The sequence below is a fragment of the Platichthys flesus genome, chromosome 19 (genome assembly GCF_949316205.1).
Source record: "Platichthys flesus chromosome 19, fPlaFle2.1, whole genome shotgun sequence".
Classification (NCBI taxonomy): Eukaryota; Metazoa; Chordata; class Actinopteri; order Pleuronectiformes; family Pleuronectidae; genus Platichthys; species Platichthys flesus.
Genome location: NC_084963.1, coordinates 4,993,897 through 5,009,969, shown reverse-complemented (window position 1 = coordinate 5,009,969; position 16,073 = coordinate 4,993,897). Strand labels below are relative to the sequence as shown.

The following is a 16,073-nucleotide window of genomic DNA, read 5'->3' as shown; positions in this document are numbered from 1 at the left end:
GCCTCCAGGCTCGTGCAACCTTCACGTAACCTTGGGTTGTGATTGCTGCAACCAATTTTTCCTTTTCAAACATGCACACACAGCAAAACACACGCGTACATATACCATAGAGTATTTTTTAAGGGTTTGATGACACAGCAACATAATGAAATATGTGAATCACTTCATCACTTTTCATTGTAAAATGATATTTAACCATTAAAACAACATTTAGTCTCTTGTCCTCAAGAGTTTGTTTGTCCTTTTGTCTTTTATTTGTCTGTAAAAGTTTCTTGAACTCTTTAACTCGACCTGATTTCCACTTCTATAATCACATTTCCCCGTGAAATGTATTTAATTACATCAATTACAGGCTCTATTCTGAATGTCCATGTCCTTTTACTGAACCATAATTAACAGAGCTGAAGGCAGCTCGATGAAACTCAGTGTGAACTCACAGTTACATCCCTCTCGTCGCGGTCTCTTCCTCCTCCCGACTCCCCCCCCCCACACACACACATACACACACACACAGTTTCAATAAAACAAATCTATGGTGGATTAATCCAGTTGTGGATCCGATCAATTATCTAAATTCGTCCAATCACACAGTTTGATTTCTCTATTCATTAAAATCTACACTCCTGTAACCATCAGATCATATTATTAGTAATTGAATTCATCTACATTTTGAGAATGTATTCTTTAACACAATGACCACATGATCAGACGGTGGGTGAGGATGAGCAGTGAAAAGACACAGTGGTGATTTTTGGTTTCACCGATCGAGGATGAGGACGGAGGATCGCTCTAGTTTCCTGTGGGGGGGGGAGAGATGGAGGAATGCCAACATTTTCCAGCGGTCGATTTGGAACACAAGCCCCCCCACCGCCTCCATCCACTGTATTCCCATCTCCCCTCCTCCTGCATGACCCTCCAGACTCGCCAGTTTGCATGGACACACAAACACACACACACACACTCACACACACATGTATGTGCTGATGCATGTATGCATGAGTCCACACAGACGCACACAGATGCAAACATGCAGGAAGTCAGAGGGCCGACTGGGCACGGGGCACACTCAAACCCCTTGACTCAACAGATCCGGGAAAACTAAACCCCCCCAGGCTGACACACATGTACCACACACACACACACACACACATGTGTACCCCCCCCCCCCCCCCACACACACACACACACACACAAGCCTAGACAACCCCCCCTCCCAACTATCCAGCTGCCCATACCAAACCCCTCTAGTCAAGCCGAGCTGCCCTACAGAGAACTGTAATAGGAAAGACGTAGGCATGACCTCAATATGTGTGTTCATGTGTGTGTTCATGTGTGTGTTCATGTGTGTGTTCATGTGTGTGTTCATGTGTGTTCATGCTTTTCTTTGTCTCCAACAACAACAACAATTAGAACATCCCAGCTCTTTAGAATCATACATTTGATTCCTGTTTCTACAGATTGACCTCAGAATACATTTTGAGTGTCAGCGTCCTGTGTGTGGATCAAGTGTAAAATCAATCCTCCTGTTTAATCTGGGTTATCTGTGATTATCTCTGAAGCCTCCTGTCTAAATATTGACATACATTCATTTTTGAGCCTGTGCACATGCAGACACGCACCATGACTCTACTCTCACACACACATGCATATGAAAGGGATATGATGCAGATGAGGACAAAGCCGGTTATTTGGCCAGGAATTGTCTAGAGAATTTATTTTGTCTTTCATTTTGGATGTGGCCTTTGTTCAGACTCTGTTCTCTCCTGTGTCAAAAGTCAGAGTTGGAAAATGATTCTCCTTGGACACGTCACTCTTTTGCTTTCATCTGAACGGCTGCTGCTGCCTTTCAGCGTTTTCAGCTATATTTTTGAAAACCTTGAAATGTAACTTAGCAGATCCTGCACTTAGAGCCAAGTGTGATTATGTGTTGTGTTGACCTGACTTCTCTTTACCATCTCCCTCCTCTCAGGCGATGTGGCTACAGCAAAGCAAAGCAGGACCCTGAAGAGGAGAAGATGCACTTCCACAACGGCCACAGTAAGTCCAGAAACCTCTCATCACACAGATGGAAAGTAATCGTGTGAATTCAGTTGAAAAAAACTGTCTCACTAATGATTGAATATATCCTGCTGCAGTTTGTAACATTCCCAGGTAAAGTTGCTTTGTATGCGCACAGTTCACTGTGGCTGAGAGTCTGACGACCTGCTAAAATATGTTAAATGACATCTAAATGGTAATGACACTGCTAATGTGCCCCCGCAGTTAAGTTCCCCGGGGTGCGCACCTACATTGACCCCCTCACCTACGAGGATCCCAACCAGGCGGTGCACGAGTTCACCCAGGAGATCGACGTCTCCTTCATCTCCATAGAGAGGATCATCGGAGCCGGTGAGTCGACTCGCTGTGCCTGCCTGTACGTGCGCGCCTTACAGATCCGCTCATTCTTATTCCGAGTGCCGGTTTTCGGGGGCTGATTTGGAGAGAATAATACATCACAGAATACATTATTGTTCACTCTGAGCCCACTGACGCGAACCTGTTCAATCAAACACGCCCAGGTAGAACTCCTCTAATGTTCTTTAACGGATTAAAATCATTCAATAGGTGAAGAAAACGCCCTGAAAGTACAATAATAACCGTAATGAGCCGAGGCTAATTCTGTCACGTTGCATAGAGTTTGACCGTTTCCTCATTAGCGATTATAGAACCTATAATTTCCTCCAACCTGCTTAAATCTGTCAGATTCATAATTGCACGTGTTTGTAAAAGATGCCGGGCTACACACGTTTAATTAGGCAGAAAGGTTGTGCAGGAAAATGACAGTTCACACGGCTATATATGCTGTTTGCTCTCTTCTGACAAACATGGTGATTTGCAGCATTTGTGCGACTCACAAGCTTCCTCACTGTGTGGCGGGGAAAACCAGCACTTCAGCCGACCAATCCCAGTGTTTATACATAAAAGATGATGATGGTGCAACATTTATCCTGACAGGCAGCAGAAATACATTCCACTAACTGAAGGAGTTGAATACATAAAAAGTTACTGTTTCTCATTAAAATGTCTGAGGAACGACGTGTTCTTACAATATCAGAAATGTTCAAATCCAGAGAAATACCCAATTTTATACAAGGACACAAGTATGAGCTTTCATGATGCCCTTCGCTGTGAAACACGAATAAAACTTTCATATATTATCTCATATTTGAGTGTGATTTTTGTCTGAGATTTTCAGGTAGATTTTCATCAACGACGGTGGTTAAAACTACAACTCCCATGATCCCACGCTGCTTCATGACATCAATTAACTAAGTCTTTTGTAGTAGTTTCGATTGTAAGATCCCTACTGGACGAAGTTTTGCTTCTAAGTAAAAATAATCTCTTAACCTGTTTGTCTTAAACTTTTCAGGGTAGTTATCATTTCAAAATGTCATTATCGGGTTGTTTTACCATTAGACGAGACATTTCAAGGTGTTGAAGCCACACTCACGCTGCCGTCTCTCCTCCTCAGGGGAGTTTGGGGAGGTGTGCAGTGGACCACTGAGGCTGCCCGGCAAGAGGGAGATCCAGGTTGCCATCAAGACCTTGAAAGCCGGATACACGGAGCAGCAGAGGCGTGACTTCCTCTGGGAGGCGTCCATCATGGGCCAGTTCAACCATCCCAACATCATCCGGCTGGAGGGCGTCGTCACCAAAAGTGAGTCGTCGTCATCTGCTCCTCGATTTTGAGTTTTGGAGTCCCAGATGCTCCCTATAGGGGATTTTAACATGTGTCACTTAGCGGATTAGCTCCTCGTATGGAATATTTTTCCGTGACATGTTTTAGGAATCCAGAGCTTAACTTGTGCACTTGTCAGCCTCTTATTTCCTCCGTCTAAAAACTGTACCTTGTCAGGTTTGTCAGCCTCCATCTGACTCCGCCGTGCTCCATCCATCACGTCCCCATTTGCTTTGACAGCTGCAGCTGAGGTTTATCGAGCCCGATGCCGCGTTGACCTTTTTATGATTTGATTTCATCGTTTTTAATGCAACAGTAACAGGGAATCACATTTTTTATTTATTTCTCTATTTAATTCGTCCATAAACAGGTGATACAGACATGTCTGAAAAACAGCCGTACTTCAACCTGGCTCTTTATTCAAGATAACTGAATCCTCAAGCAGTGTTGTTTTATTTGTTTTATTTATAGCCACGTAACTAGCTCGGCCTGTTAGGGTTGGTAATGAGAGGGAAATTAGTGCTGACATATGCTCGCTTCCCAGATAATTAGGAACAACAGACAAAAATATAGCAATCCAATACGACTGTGCTGCAGTAATTACGACATTTGAAGGTTATGTGCTTGTTTGCGTTGATTGTATAGAAAATGGTTGTTATTGACTCGTGTGGCAACGAGAGCTGATTCTCTATTAAGCTTCAAGTCAAGCAACAGGAAATTTATTTTCCGTTTTCTGCTTTTCTCACGATAAATTAAAATGTCTTTGCTATTGATGGATATTGATACTACTTTTGAAAACCACCTAATTCAATTAAACTGTAAATATAGCTATTTCTTTGTTAGGATAAGTTATGCAATAGTTATAAATCTATTGACTCACAACTTATTTACTTTACTTATTTATTGTGTATTGTAGTTTTTGTAGTAAAGTGTGATTGTATTTTGCAGGTAAACCGGTGATGATTATCACAGAATACATGGAGAATGGATCCCTGGACACATTCCTTAAGGTAGGACGTTCAAAAGAGTGATGAAGAATGATGAAGATGAGTATAAGGAATATGAGGATTACTTTTAATTGTGCAGTCACTGTTTGCCACCAAAGATGAGGATTTGTTTGAACAAGTTGTTTTGGCTAAAACCAGCTGCCAGTAGCATCATCACTACCATCTGACATCAGATGCCTCGCCAAAGAGAAGCCGTTCTAGCCATCACATCACCGAGGTTAGCCTGATATATGAGTTCAGTCATTTAGAATGGCCCTCGATGGACGTTATAAAAATGGAAATGACCCTTGATAGGAGAAAGGGCTCCGCCCACCCCTGGTTTAGACAATCTGGATTTTATGGAGTAAAAACGTTGGACTGTGAAGAAGAGGCCGACTGGCAGACCTCCAAATAAACTCATCCTTTTCCAGAACACTTTACTCTGTTCACTGGTTACAATGGCATGATGCTCCTCTGGCACACGAGGATCAATCCTGTATGAAAGCAAAGGGCACACTGCTGCTGCAGATGGCTGATGGAGAGGTGAAACCAAAATGCTAACGGCATAATTCAGAGAAGTTATGGAGATTTGGAAGAAAGTGAGAATCATTTGGTGGCAGTTGGAGTAGTTCTTGAAAGTCGGATCAAAAAAAATGTGCACAGGATGATCTCGTGGAATGGGAGGATGTGGTGAGACAAAAGGAGGAGGGAGTGGATACGCTCTATGGTCAAGTGGAAACTGCTGACATGACTGTCCTCTGTGCATCAGAGAGTTACCCTGGATGGCAAGGGGGGGGGGGGGGGGGGGGGGTCACAGAAAACCCTGCGAAGCAATTACATGGATGGCTGGTGCACTGAGGCTGGTCTAAATGACACCGCCATGAGAAAACCAGGGGCTGGACCGGCTCCTGGATTAAGTGTCACAGCTCTGGACAATGCACCTCTGAGGCTCATATTCCACATCTTTGGCTCAACATCTCATTTCACATGTACGTAGGATGTTCTGCTGCCGGTAGGTGAGGCCGTCGTGGTAATGACGTAAACCGCAGGATGAAGCCATGAGGGGGAGAGAACTGAGAGCAGCGACGGTACACGTCCTCCTGCGGAGATCTGGAGAAAGGATAAGAAGGGAAGATGGTAGAGTTTACTCATGGATCAGATGGAGATGAGGCTTAAACTAACAGTGAGGGCTGCCAGTGGGAGAGAAGGAAGAGTGGAAGGGTTTCCAGCAGGAGGGAAAGAGCCGTCACTGTAATTTACTGTTTTCCTTACTAAGAGATGTGATGCTGAGATGATGGCGTCTTATATTCTTGAATTAGATTTCCGCCTTGTGCAACATGTGATCAGCAATCGATCATAAACCTGCTCTGGACTTAATCCAGAGAGGCTGTATGACACAAATCTCGTTAACCTTAAAGAAAGTGGAAAAATGAAATCCTGGATCTGACCCCTGATCTGCATCCACTCCAAACTTTAATACCATTTACCTTTAATACCATTAATACCAAGATTTACCAGATCCTCCATTAAGTTTCCTGTTAAGCAGCCTGTAGTTTTTGCGGAATCTTGCTAAATAACAAACACAACTAGATGAACACATAATCTCCTCGATGAAGATAAAAACAGATCAAGATACACCCACCACCACATCCTGCCACAAACCGTACACTACTTCCTGCTTTGGCATCGAACACTGTGTCCGCTGACGGCTGGTCGGTCCGCCTTGTGACTTGAATCAAGTTTGGCAGCTAGTTTGGCAGCTTTTTCAAGGGACTTCCTCCTGATCTGCGTGCAATTGTGGCAGGAAGCTGGATTCTGTCCTTGGCAAAAGTACCTTTTTCTCACTAACACCAATTTTTTTTTTACTTGGATATTGAAAGAGCTAATTATTAATATAGGGGGATGGAAATTTGAAGGTCCCACAAGAGAAAGCTAAGTCAGAGCTCGACGTGAATAATGAGAAAGTGGCTGTGATTTGCTTGAGGGAGTAACGGCTGCTCTGGAGTCGGCTGCTGCAGAGACGGTGGTTTTCATAAAACATGGTGCGACTCGGAGCAGCAATGAGCCCTGGGGAGGTTCAGAGAGACATTTAATCTCAGCTCGGGTCCACGCACAGACCAGAAGTTCAACTGACAAGGACAATGCAGGACGTGGATGCATGGAATGACCCGAGGTGACGTTTGAAAGGAGGGTGCACAGGTGTTACCAGACAGGGAGCGCAAATAGACTCGAGGAAAAGGGTCGATCATTAGCGACAGATTACCTGAAAAATGATATTACCAGTAATTAGAAGTAAATGGGAATAAGCCGCAATAGTGTGCAGAAACCCTCAGAATCCGCCGCTGACTGAGATAAAGATGGGCGCTCCCGCAGGTTGAGGTAATTGGCTTTCTGGGCTATCAGTGGCCGTGTGGCTTTCATGCCATGGGGCAGCTTTTAAGTGGCCGTTAGCAGAATGCTCTGCGATTATTTCTCTCATCCGCAGAGGTCACACGCACCTTTTCTCTTTTGCCTTTCTGTAATGTTCCTGACAAGCTGACCCAGTTTAGCATTAAACCGTACAGAACAGGTGATGTGTGTGGGGAAAGTGGGGTGGGGGGGGGCAGACAGTTTTTTAATGTCAAACCAAGTGGGGACTCCTTTTCCATAACGGAGCTACTGCATACATTATACAGAATTACCATGCAGTGCAGACACTGAGGAGAAGCTCTGCAGTGACTGGATGCTGCAGATGGATGGATTATGTAATCCTTATTTGATTATGTGATATTGCTCCTCCTTTTGAGTCCCTCCCTGCCCCCCCACTGCTGCTCCTGTCTAAAGTGTTTAGGATGTTGACATTTGACTCAGAATCTCTTTTTTTTTTTTTCTACTTCCTCCCATCAGAAAAATGACGGTCAGTTCACTGTGATCCAGTTGGTGGGGATGCTGCGCGGCATCGCGTCTGGCATGAGGTAAACAAGCCACCACCACGCAAACACACAATGTATTAAACTTAACACAACATCAGGGCCGTGTTTGATCATCATCTCCTTTGTTGTTGGTGAACTCAGGTACCTGTCCGACATGGGCTACGTCCACCGGGACCTGGCAGCTCGTAACATCCTGGTGAACAGCAACCTCGTGTCTAAAGTGTCAGATTTCGGCTTGTCCCGAATCCTGGAGGACGACCCGGAGGCTGCGTACACCACACGGGTAAGACTGCACAAATGTGTGTGTGTCTCCTTATCTCCTTATTGTCATTTAATATTCTATTTATTTTATTATTCTGGAATTCATTTAACAGTTTCTCAGAGCCCCAGGTGATTATGTAATAACTGACCAATAGTCAAGGACCACAAGATATTCACATTATAACTAGAGATGCTCTCAGCAGAGTGCACACAAGTCTAACAGCGCTCTTATGAAACCACCATTTAAATTCACTGGATCTGAATTCTTATTTTGATCTTTTATTTCCATCAAGATCCATGAATTATTCTTTGAGATGTCAAGGAAAATGTTGAAAAATGCTCAAAATGTCCTGGATCTGCACCAAAATGTATTGGGTTTTTTCTTTGTTCGTTATCTGGACCTCCACAAAATTGCATGGAAATCAGTGGAGCTATTTTTGCATAATTCTGATCACAAACACACAAAAGTGAACAACAACAATTACCTCTGTGGCGGTAGAAACTGAGAAAAGTAGCAATGCCTCATGTGACCTCCATTTGTCCAATTGTCTTCCAATTATCTATAATCAATTAATCAACTAGTTGTGTTGCATTTATATTGAATCCAGTGTGTCTCTCTGTCTGTGTGCAGCGTTAGTGTTATTTTAAAGTTTGGATTAAGTGGAGAACTATTACACAACAGAGTCTTGCAGGAGCACACACACACACACACACACACAGACACACACACAGTGAGGACTGCAGCGGGTTTTTAAATTGAGCTGTGGGTCCCAGGCTGAGTGGCGTCCTGTCAACCGGAGACGGGCTGCTTCCTGCAGGAGGAGGTCCAATTAGTCCCCGGTTCAGTCTCTGCAACACTCAATTAGCAGTGAGTCTTGCTGCTTTAGCGCTAAACATCCTGCCACTCACCTCTGGCTGCCAGGCTGCCTCGCTCCTCTCTCTCCTCTCTCTCCTCTCCCTGACAGAGCAGCCACCGAGAATAACGCAATTCACACCCCTCAAATAATCAGACCCCGAGATGTACCCTGCTGCTGCGTTCATCAATACGACATCAAGCTTATTTCACCGCTCATCAGCCGCCAACACATTTTTGTCTGGAGCGCAGCAGTCGTCCCGCAAACTTTTCTATCACCGCGATGAAAGCGCTATAATGACGATAGGGGGGGGGGGCAGAGGAGTCTCGGCGGCCCCCCCCACAGGCAGGACAGGAGATTGTAAAAGAAAATGAAATTGTGAATATCTTCTAAATTGGTGTTCATTAGTGAAATTGTGGGTCGGACCACATGAGGCAGAAGTTTCTTAACTAAGGTCTGTTCTTGGTTTTCATTTTGAATGAGCGCAGCTGTATTTACACACGGGATGCTTATTTTGAACCAGAAAGTAAAAAAATCAAAACAAATTTCTAAGTATTTAGGATTCTGTACCAAGTTCTCTTCAAATCCACAGAGGTGCACGTACGGTTTAACTCATTTTCTTGCGTTTTCTCACAGGGCGGCAAGATTCCTATTCGCTGGACGGCTCCTGAGGCGATCGCTTACAGGAAGTTCACCTCGGCCAGCGACGTGTGGAGCTACGGCGTGGTGATGTGGGAGGTGATGTCATACGGAGAGAGGCCGTACTGGGAGATGTCCAATCAAGATGTGAGTTTTCCTAATGAGATTTCTTTTTATGGCTCATTTTCTTCTGTACGTTTACTCACGGATTGAACCAAGTGGAAGCATTTCTTCCCCTTTTGGCTGAGTACCAAGTAGGAAAAGTTAATTTAGTAGCTGCTCTGGAGCCTCATTTCTCATTAACTCTGTCGTTTTTGCGGTTTTCCAATGTTTTGATTTCCTTTTCTTGCTTCACTAATTAAAACATTGTATCCTGTTTGTTTAATCTGTACAAAAACCAGCATGTTTATAATGGCGGAGCCGTTTATGTGCCAGATCATTTCTTGGCTACAGCCAGTAAGTTCCAGGACTGGTTGCCTGGCACCTGCCCAGAAAACGTCTTGCACATAAAACCTCCTTTAAACCCCTCCCCTTTTTTGTTTTGTTTTTCTATTGATTATATAAATGAGATTTAATGTGTTAATTAGTGAGCTTCAGAGCTTTATCACCTTAGGACAGAGCCCGGCTGCTTGACTGTTTTCCACATTCCACGAAGCTGCTCCACCGACCACGAGCTTCATTTAGAAGCGACAGATGGAATCGATCTTCTCACCTCACATTCTGCCAGAACGCAAATAAGTTCGGTTCCCAAAAGTCTCGGTTGAAGGAGCTTGTAAACTTCCTTTGAGCTGATGAAGCAGCAGTTGGACTCGAGTGTTAGTTTCACAAGAATCAACTTCACACCTCAGTTGGAACAATGTTTGTTTTTTTGAGTTACCTCCAACAGCATGTTAACATAGTTTATGATTAGATGCAGGTTTGTTCCTTTTTCATGTTCACCAATTTATAGAGATTAAAAAAGTATTAATATAAATCTTAACACTTAACGTTGTCAAAGGTCAACGTTAAGTGTTGTTCACTTACACTTGTGAAATAATATATCTTTGGGTGGTTTCAAGGTCATGGTCAAATTTTGATCAATTGTCACTGGGACTCAAAATTATCGATGTCTTTGCTTCGCTGGTCAACCGGAAGTTTTAAAGTATTCAGATCAACCATGAACAGGAAGCAGATGTTAGTTTCCCAGTTACAGCATCGTTCTTGTAATATTTGAAATGTGATATTATAAATGAGGGAGGGATCTATGAGCTTCAGCAACAGCCAGGATGACCTACATGTTTCTGTTCCTCCGAGAGGAGACGAAGGACAGTGAGTCAGAGAGGAGAGGAGAGGGCCCGGTGCAGATCAGAGGGCGTTTTGATGGAGAGGTCTTGAGTTGCGTCACATGATCAGGATATGCGAGCGAGAGCGCCGCGTTCGATTTCGCCGCCACACACACACACGTGCGCCCGCCCGCTTCCCACCCGCAGACACAGGCAGGGAATGCATGCGCAGCCCTCCAGTGACCTCTTCAGACCCCTCCCTCCTCCTCTCGGTTATTAGGCCGTCTGTCTCGGAGAAGCCAAAAGAGGAGGAGGAGAGGAGAGGAGAGGAGGATGAGAGGAGAAGAGCAGACGTTTGATGTTTAATTGAAAGCGTTATGCTGGATTTTCTCTGATCTGCAGAAGAAAGTGCAGCCTCACTCTCTCTCTCTCTCTCTCTCTCTCTCCAAGCTCTCCCTCTCTCCGTCTGTTTGCCATTTCTCTCCCTATTCCTACCATCCCTCCTCTCTCTGTCTCCCACCTCGGCCACTCGTTTTCTCCCCCCTCTGATCTTTCCTCCCTGACACTCGGCCGTGTGAAGCTCTTCTCCCGCTCGGCAGCAATGATTCCACGTGCACGCTTCCCTCTTCGGAGCGTGCACGTGTAGAGCGTCTGCCGCGTCTGTCTCTTGTGTGAATTTGACTCAAGTAAAGAGTTGCCGTGAACTCAACAAACCAATTCCCCGAGGTGTCTCGCGGTGGCAGAACTGGGCTGAAAACTCCAGCCTGCTTTCCCACTGCAGGGTCCAAGAGGAAGAGCCGGGATTTATTTATTATTCATCGAACTCCATTCCCCCATCGTAATGCTGTGATTCAGCTTCTTGCATCTTGTTGGTTGCAGAAGTGATTATCTGGGCTATGCAGCATATCAGATAAATAACGCTCTTATGATGCGTTACTTTGCCAGATCTCTGCAGGGGGTTGGTTTTCTGCTCACTAACTTCATTGAGGTTTTGAGTTTGGGGTCAGATACAGAGCAGGAGCGTCTCTGGAGGATTTCAGAATTCAACATCTCTCTCTCTGGATGATTCGAAGTGGGAGTGAGATAGTTTTTCAGTCACGGCTCTGTTGTGGAAAAGTTACTTCACGTTCAGGAGTCAAAACTGGTTGTGTCCTCTCACTTTGGCACTTTGGCCGTTTCATGCCACAGAAACTCAGGTTATATCGAGCTGTGCAGGTGAAGAAGCAGAAGGTTACACACAAAGCTGCTCTTTCCTGGTCTGAGAGCAGTGTCTGCTCTGCAGCCTGATCACAGCCTCTATCAGCGAGCTATGGAGATGTAGAGCTCCTGCCCCCAGGCCAGGATTAACAGGGTGATATACTCCTATATCCATGTATGATCTTGGTGGGTGATGATGTAGATCTTGTTTGAAGCATTGATGACTGGATGGGGTGATAGCTGGAGGTTTGGTGTTGTGTTTCAGTCTGTGTGGCAGGTTTCAAATAAGAGATTAACAGGTTGTAAGCTCTGACTGCTCACACTGTACCCATCGGCCACTGCGGATCGGTTTGGCACTCGACAAAGAAGAAGAACAAAACCATATAACATCATGTCACCATTTCCTGGTTTCACTTTCACTCTGTTTTCCCATTTTGCCCAGTGAAACTCTCGTCCTAACTGAGTGACAGTCATTCTTCAGGTCCTCCAGACTCTCCTGGAGTATCCGCTCATGTCGTTTTACAAAAAAGCAACTTCCCTATTGTCTGTCTGCAGGTAATAAAAGCAATAGAGGAGAGCTATAGGTTGCCAGGTCCTATGGACTGCCCCGAGGCTCTGTACCACCTAATGATGGACTGCTGGCAGCGAGATCGCAGCAGCCGGCCCAAGTTTGACGAGATCGTCTGTCTGCTGGACAAACTCATCCGCAACCCCAGCTCGTTAAAGAAGCTGGTCAACTCGTCGCACAGGTGGGAGCTCGCACCACCGACATGTGGCCTCAGGCCTCAGGGCCAAAACAGAAACTGATGGTTTTATATTCAAGAAACGTCAAAACACGGCAAAACACAAAGACTGATGATAAAACACATCAACTTCACAGCCACCGTAGAATATCCCCATTTTCTTGCATGTGTGTGTGTTTGGACATTAAACCTTCAGGGATGAATTTGTTTTCCTTACTAACTGACTTAACTGCAGCTCTGCAAGCTAATGGACTCGTCATATTAAACATTGTCTTTACAGAATTTTTGTGCAGCTGCATAATTAAATCAGAATGTACATAGTCCCTAACACGAAGAGCAGAAGTGGCTGGATTTTGTGAACGCCACAAATTAATGTGTTTTCGTCCTTTGAACCTTCTGTTAGTATTTTCCCACTATGGATATGCATTAGTGCATAATGGCATGAAAAAGCTCTAAGTGCTGAAGACATTTAGTCAGACGCTCTCATTACCTTTTCAGAAATAATGGAATAACGTGAGTCACACACAGGAGCTAGCTTAATAAATTAAAGCCATATCTAACAGTCCATGCAAGGACATATGACAGTTAGGCAGATTAAAGGGACACACACAGGACTATGGCTTGTTCTACATGAAAGTCCTCTCTGGTCGTAGCGTGGAGAATACTGTTTGCTAGCATGAATATCTGTGTTTGATAGTATGGAGAGCTCTGCTATTCTTCTTTTCTTTTTTTTTTGCACAAGGACTGAGCTGAATGACAACGTTTTCAGCTTGTGTAATGGTGCATTACTCCCATTATGAATCCTCGCTGGTATCTGTCAGGAGCCGAGCGTCAAACTACACTTGATTGCACAGTGAATCCTTTACATTCACGATAACAGGAAACAGAGCCGGTGCTTCTCATACATCCTGACGACCGGAGACACAGTTTGAAGTCGTGTGTAATCTCCTGCTTTAATTCAATTTGTTCTTATTTCTTTTTCTTTTGCCTTGTCTCTATCTGTGCACCAGGGTTTCCAACCTGTTAGTGGAGCACGCCAACGTCCAGGGGGACTGCAGCGCCGGCAGCCAGACCGTGGGGGAGTGGCTGGACTCCATCAAGATGGGTCGTTACACGGAGCTCTTCATGGGAGGAGGTTACTCTACACTGGAGACGGTGGCTCAGATGACATCAGAGTAAGGCCACTTAAACAGTACGACATGCAGATGATTTGGGGTTTTATTCCATAAGATTTCAGTATACAGATATGTATCAAGTCAAGGTTAAAGCGAAATGAGAATGAAGTATCCTACAGGTTTACTGTCTTCAGAAGCATGTATCATGGATTCATACAGAACTCTGCAATTATCCGAAATATGTATTAGTACTGTAACATTAATCTACTTTAATTAACACTGGACTAAAATTGAAATGCTAGCTGTCTAAAACCACTCTTATAGAAATACTCCTTCATGCATTTACACTGATTTATCATCTAAGCGTCTGTTGTGCGTTTGCTGTTTTCCAGGGACCTGCGGCGGGTGGGCGTGAATCTGGCCGGCCATCAGAAGAAGATCATCACTAGCATCCAGGAGATGAGAGTCCATATGAACAGCACCAACTCCACTGTCAACATGTGATGCACATGTACAGGCTTACCGCACGCAGACACACATACACGTATACATTCACAATATATGGACCTAGTGTGTGACGAGAAGACTCAGACTCGCTGTTGGACCTAGAGCAGCTTAGCACTTTCTACGGACCAGGACTCCCAATGGTGATGGACTGAAACTGGAGGACCCACATTTTGACTTTTGGTTCTTGTGAGTGGAGTTTGCTTGTGGTGTCACCAGTGGGGGGGGATATTTGACATTGCAGCGCTTAAACCAAACTGGACCGAACTGAGTGGTGCTACACGGAGGGAAGACGCCAGTGGGACGAATGGACCGAACTGACCTACACTCTGTTCTAATTATTCCATTTGTGTGAATCTTGGGGATTCTGAAATCTCGTGCACGGTTTGGATCGCCTCAGATCTGACATAAAGCATGAGACTGTCGATCTGGCTCTGAGGACAACCAGCACTTTTTCTTTTTTTGGGCTGTATCACAAACATTCATGCAGCCTGTCTCGGTTGAACTGAGCCCAACGGATCTGAGCAGCACTCGCTTCTTCTTCTTCTTCTGACAGTTTTTCTATGGACGTACAGTTCCATCATTCTCAGGCAGTGACAACATGTAACAATGGATCAGCAACACATTGGTCCGGTCTTTGTTTCCCTTTCATTTGCAGCTGTAATCCAGAAAAAATGCATTAGATATCGTTCAAAGAGGCTTGGAATTAAACGTGAAGAAGAAAGAGGGTAAAAAGATGCAAGCTTTCTAGATGTGCTTCTCTCTACATGTGTACTTCTGGCTGAATGTATAGCACTACACACAACTCGTTCAGTTGCAGCATCGTGTAAACGCTGTTAAACACGGGTGGAATGTGGCAATCGAACCATTCTGCTCCTTAAAACCAGCTCCTGAATGAAGCCGCAGATTGTACGAGTGATTCATCGGAATCCTCTGTCAAGAATCTCCACTCAGACCATGAGATCCTAGAGAACCCCCCCTCCCTGTGCTTGATCACTCATGTCTCAATGAAGCCGTCTCTGCTGAGGAACCCGCAGAACACGGAGAGTCTGGCAGAAGCATTAACAGAGATCAAACTGGATCCATTTTGACATACATCAAGGCATCCTTCACCCATATTCTGATGAGCTCTCATCTTAAAAATCGGACGTCATCATGTTAAAATCCATGGAGATCTTCAGTTCAATGGAAAGTTCAGTGGATCCCGATGGAGCTTTTGTTCATAAAGGATCCACCAGATTCTAGCTGGACTGTTTACTGATCCTCCAACGGGAACCTCGATGTCCTCTTGGGTTCCAACCCAGAGCGCACTCAGATCTTCACTTCAGAACCAAGAACCTTCAGGTACTGCAGAAAACCCCCTCGGCAAATCTGTTCAGTCCCCCTCGCCGCAAACTCCCTCTGCCCCCCCCACCCCCACGCGCACCCGTCACGCCACAATAAACCTCACTTGGACAGGACTGCTGGAAATGAGGAGGCAATATTGATCAACTTGATAATCATTTATTTATTTATACTTGTTGAAGGAAATGAGCAAAAAAACAATGATTCTACTACTGAGCAACTCTGCCTACACGTTTTTTTCATGTATATAATGTACTATATATTTAAAGCAGGGAACATCATTCTTCTACGTCTGCCATCATGTGGACAAGTCGGTTGTGATCGAGCATCTCTGAGTAGGAAACCTTTAGTGACGAATGTTCCAGCTCAACATCTGGAACCAGGAGATCTGTCCCCAAACCGAGACGGCCGGAGTGGGTTCAAATATTATGTTGTCGATGATTGTGTTCAGTTTTAAAGTTTTGGTGCAAGACCTGGAACTATTTCCAACGGGCCTAAAAAAAGCAGGAGAAGTACGCACGGGGATTTGATATATGAA

General features: G+C 44.7%; 1 protein-coding gene across 1 annotated transcript in view; it reads left to right on the top strand.

Moving 5' to 3' along the window:
* The window catches only part of LOC133975368 (ephrin type-A receptor 5), a 51,643-nt gene extending 36,065 nt beyond the window's left edge, over positions 1-15,578 (top strand). Inside the window, exons 10-19 of the mRNA XM_062413298.1 lie at positions 1,970-2,037; positions 2,263-2,388; positions 3,512-3,697; positions 4,667-4,728; positions 7,591-7,658; positions 7,758-7,899; positions 9,368-9,517; positions 12,385-12,578; positions 13,583-13,747; positions 14,080-15,578. Of these exons, the coding sequence (XP_062269282.1) occupies positions 1,970-2,037; positions 2,263-2,388; positions 3,512-3,697; positions 4,667-4,728; positions 7,591-7,658; positions 7,758-7,899; positions 9,368-9,517; positions 12,385-12,578; positions 13,583-13,747; positions 14,080-14,191 (1,273 nt within the window). The 3' untranslated portion in view covers positions 14,192-15,578. The remainder of the gene's footprint in view (positions 1-1,969; positions 2,038-2,262; positions 2,389-3,511; positions 3,698-4,666; positions 4,729-7,590; positions 7,659-7,757; positions 7,900-9,367; positions 9,518-12,384; positions 12,579-13,582; positions 13,748-14,079) is intronic.
* The last annotated feature ends 495 nt before the right edge of the window (positions 15,579-16,073 follow it).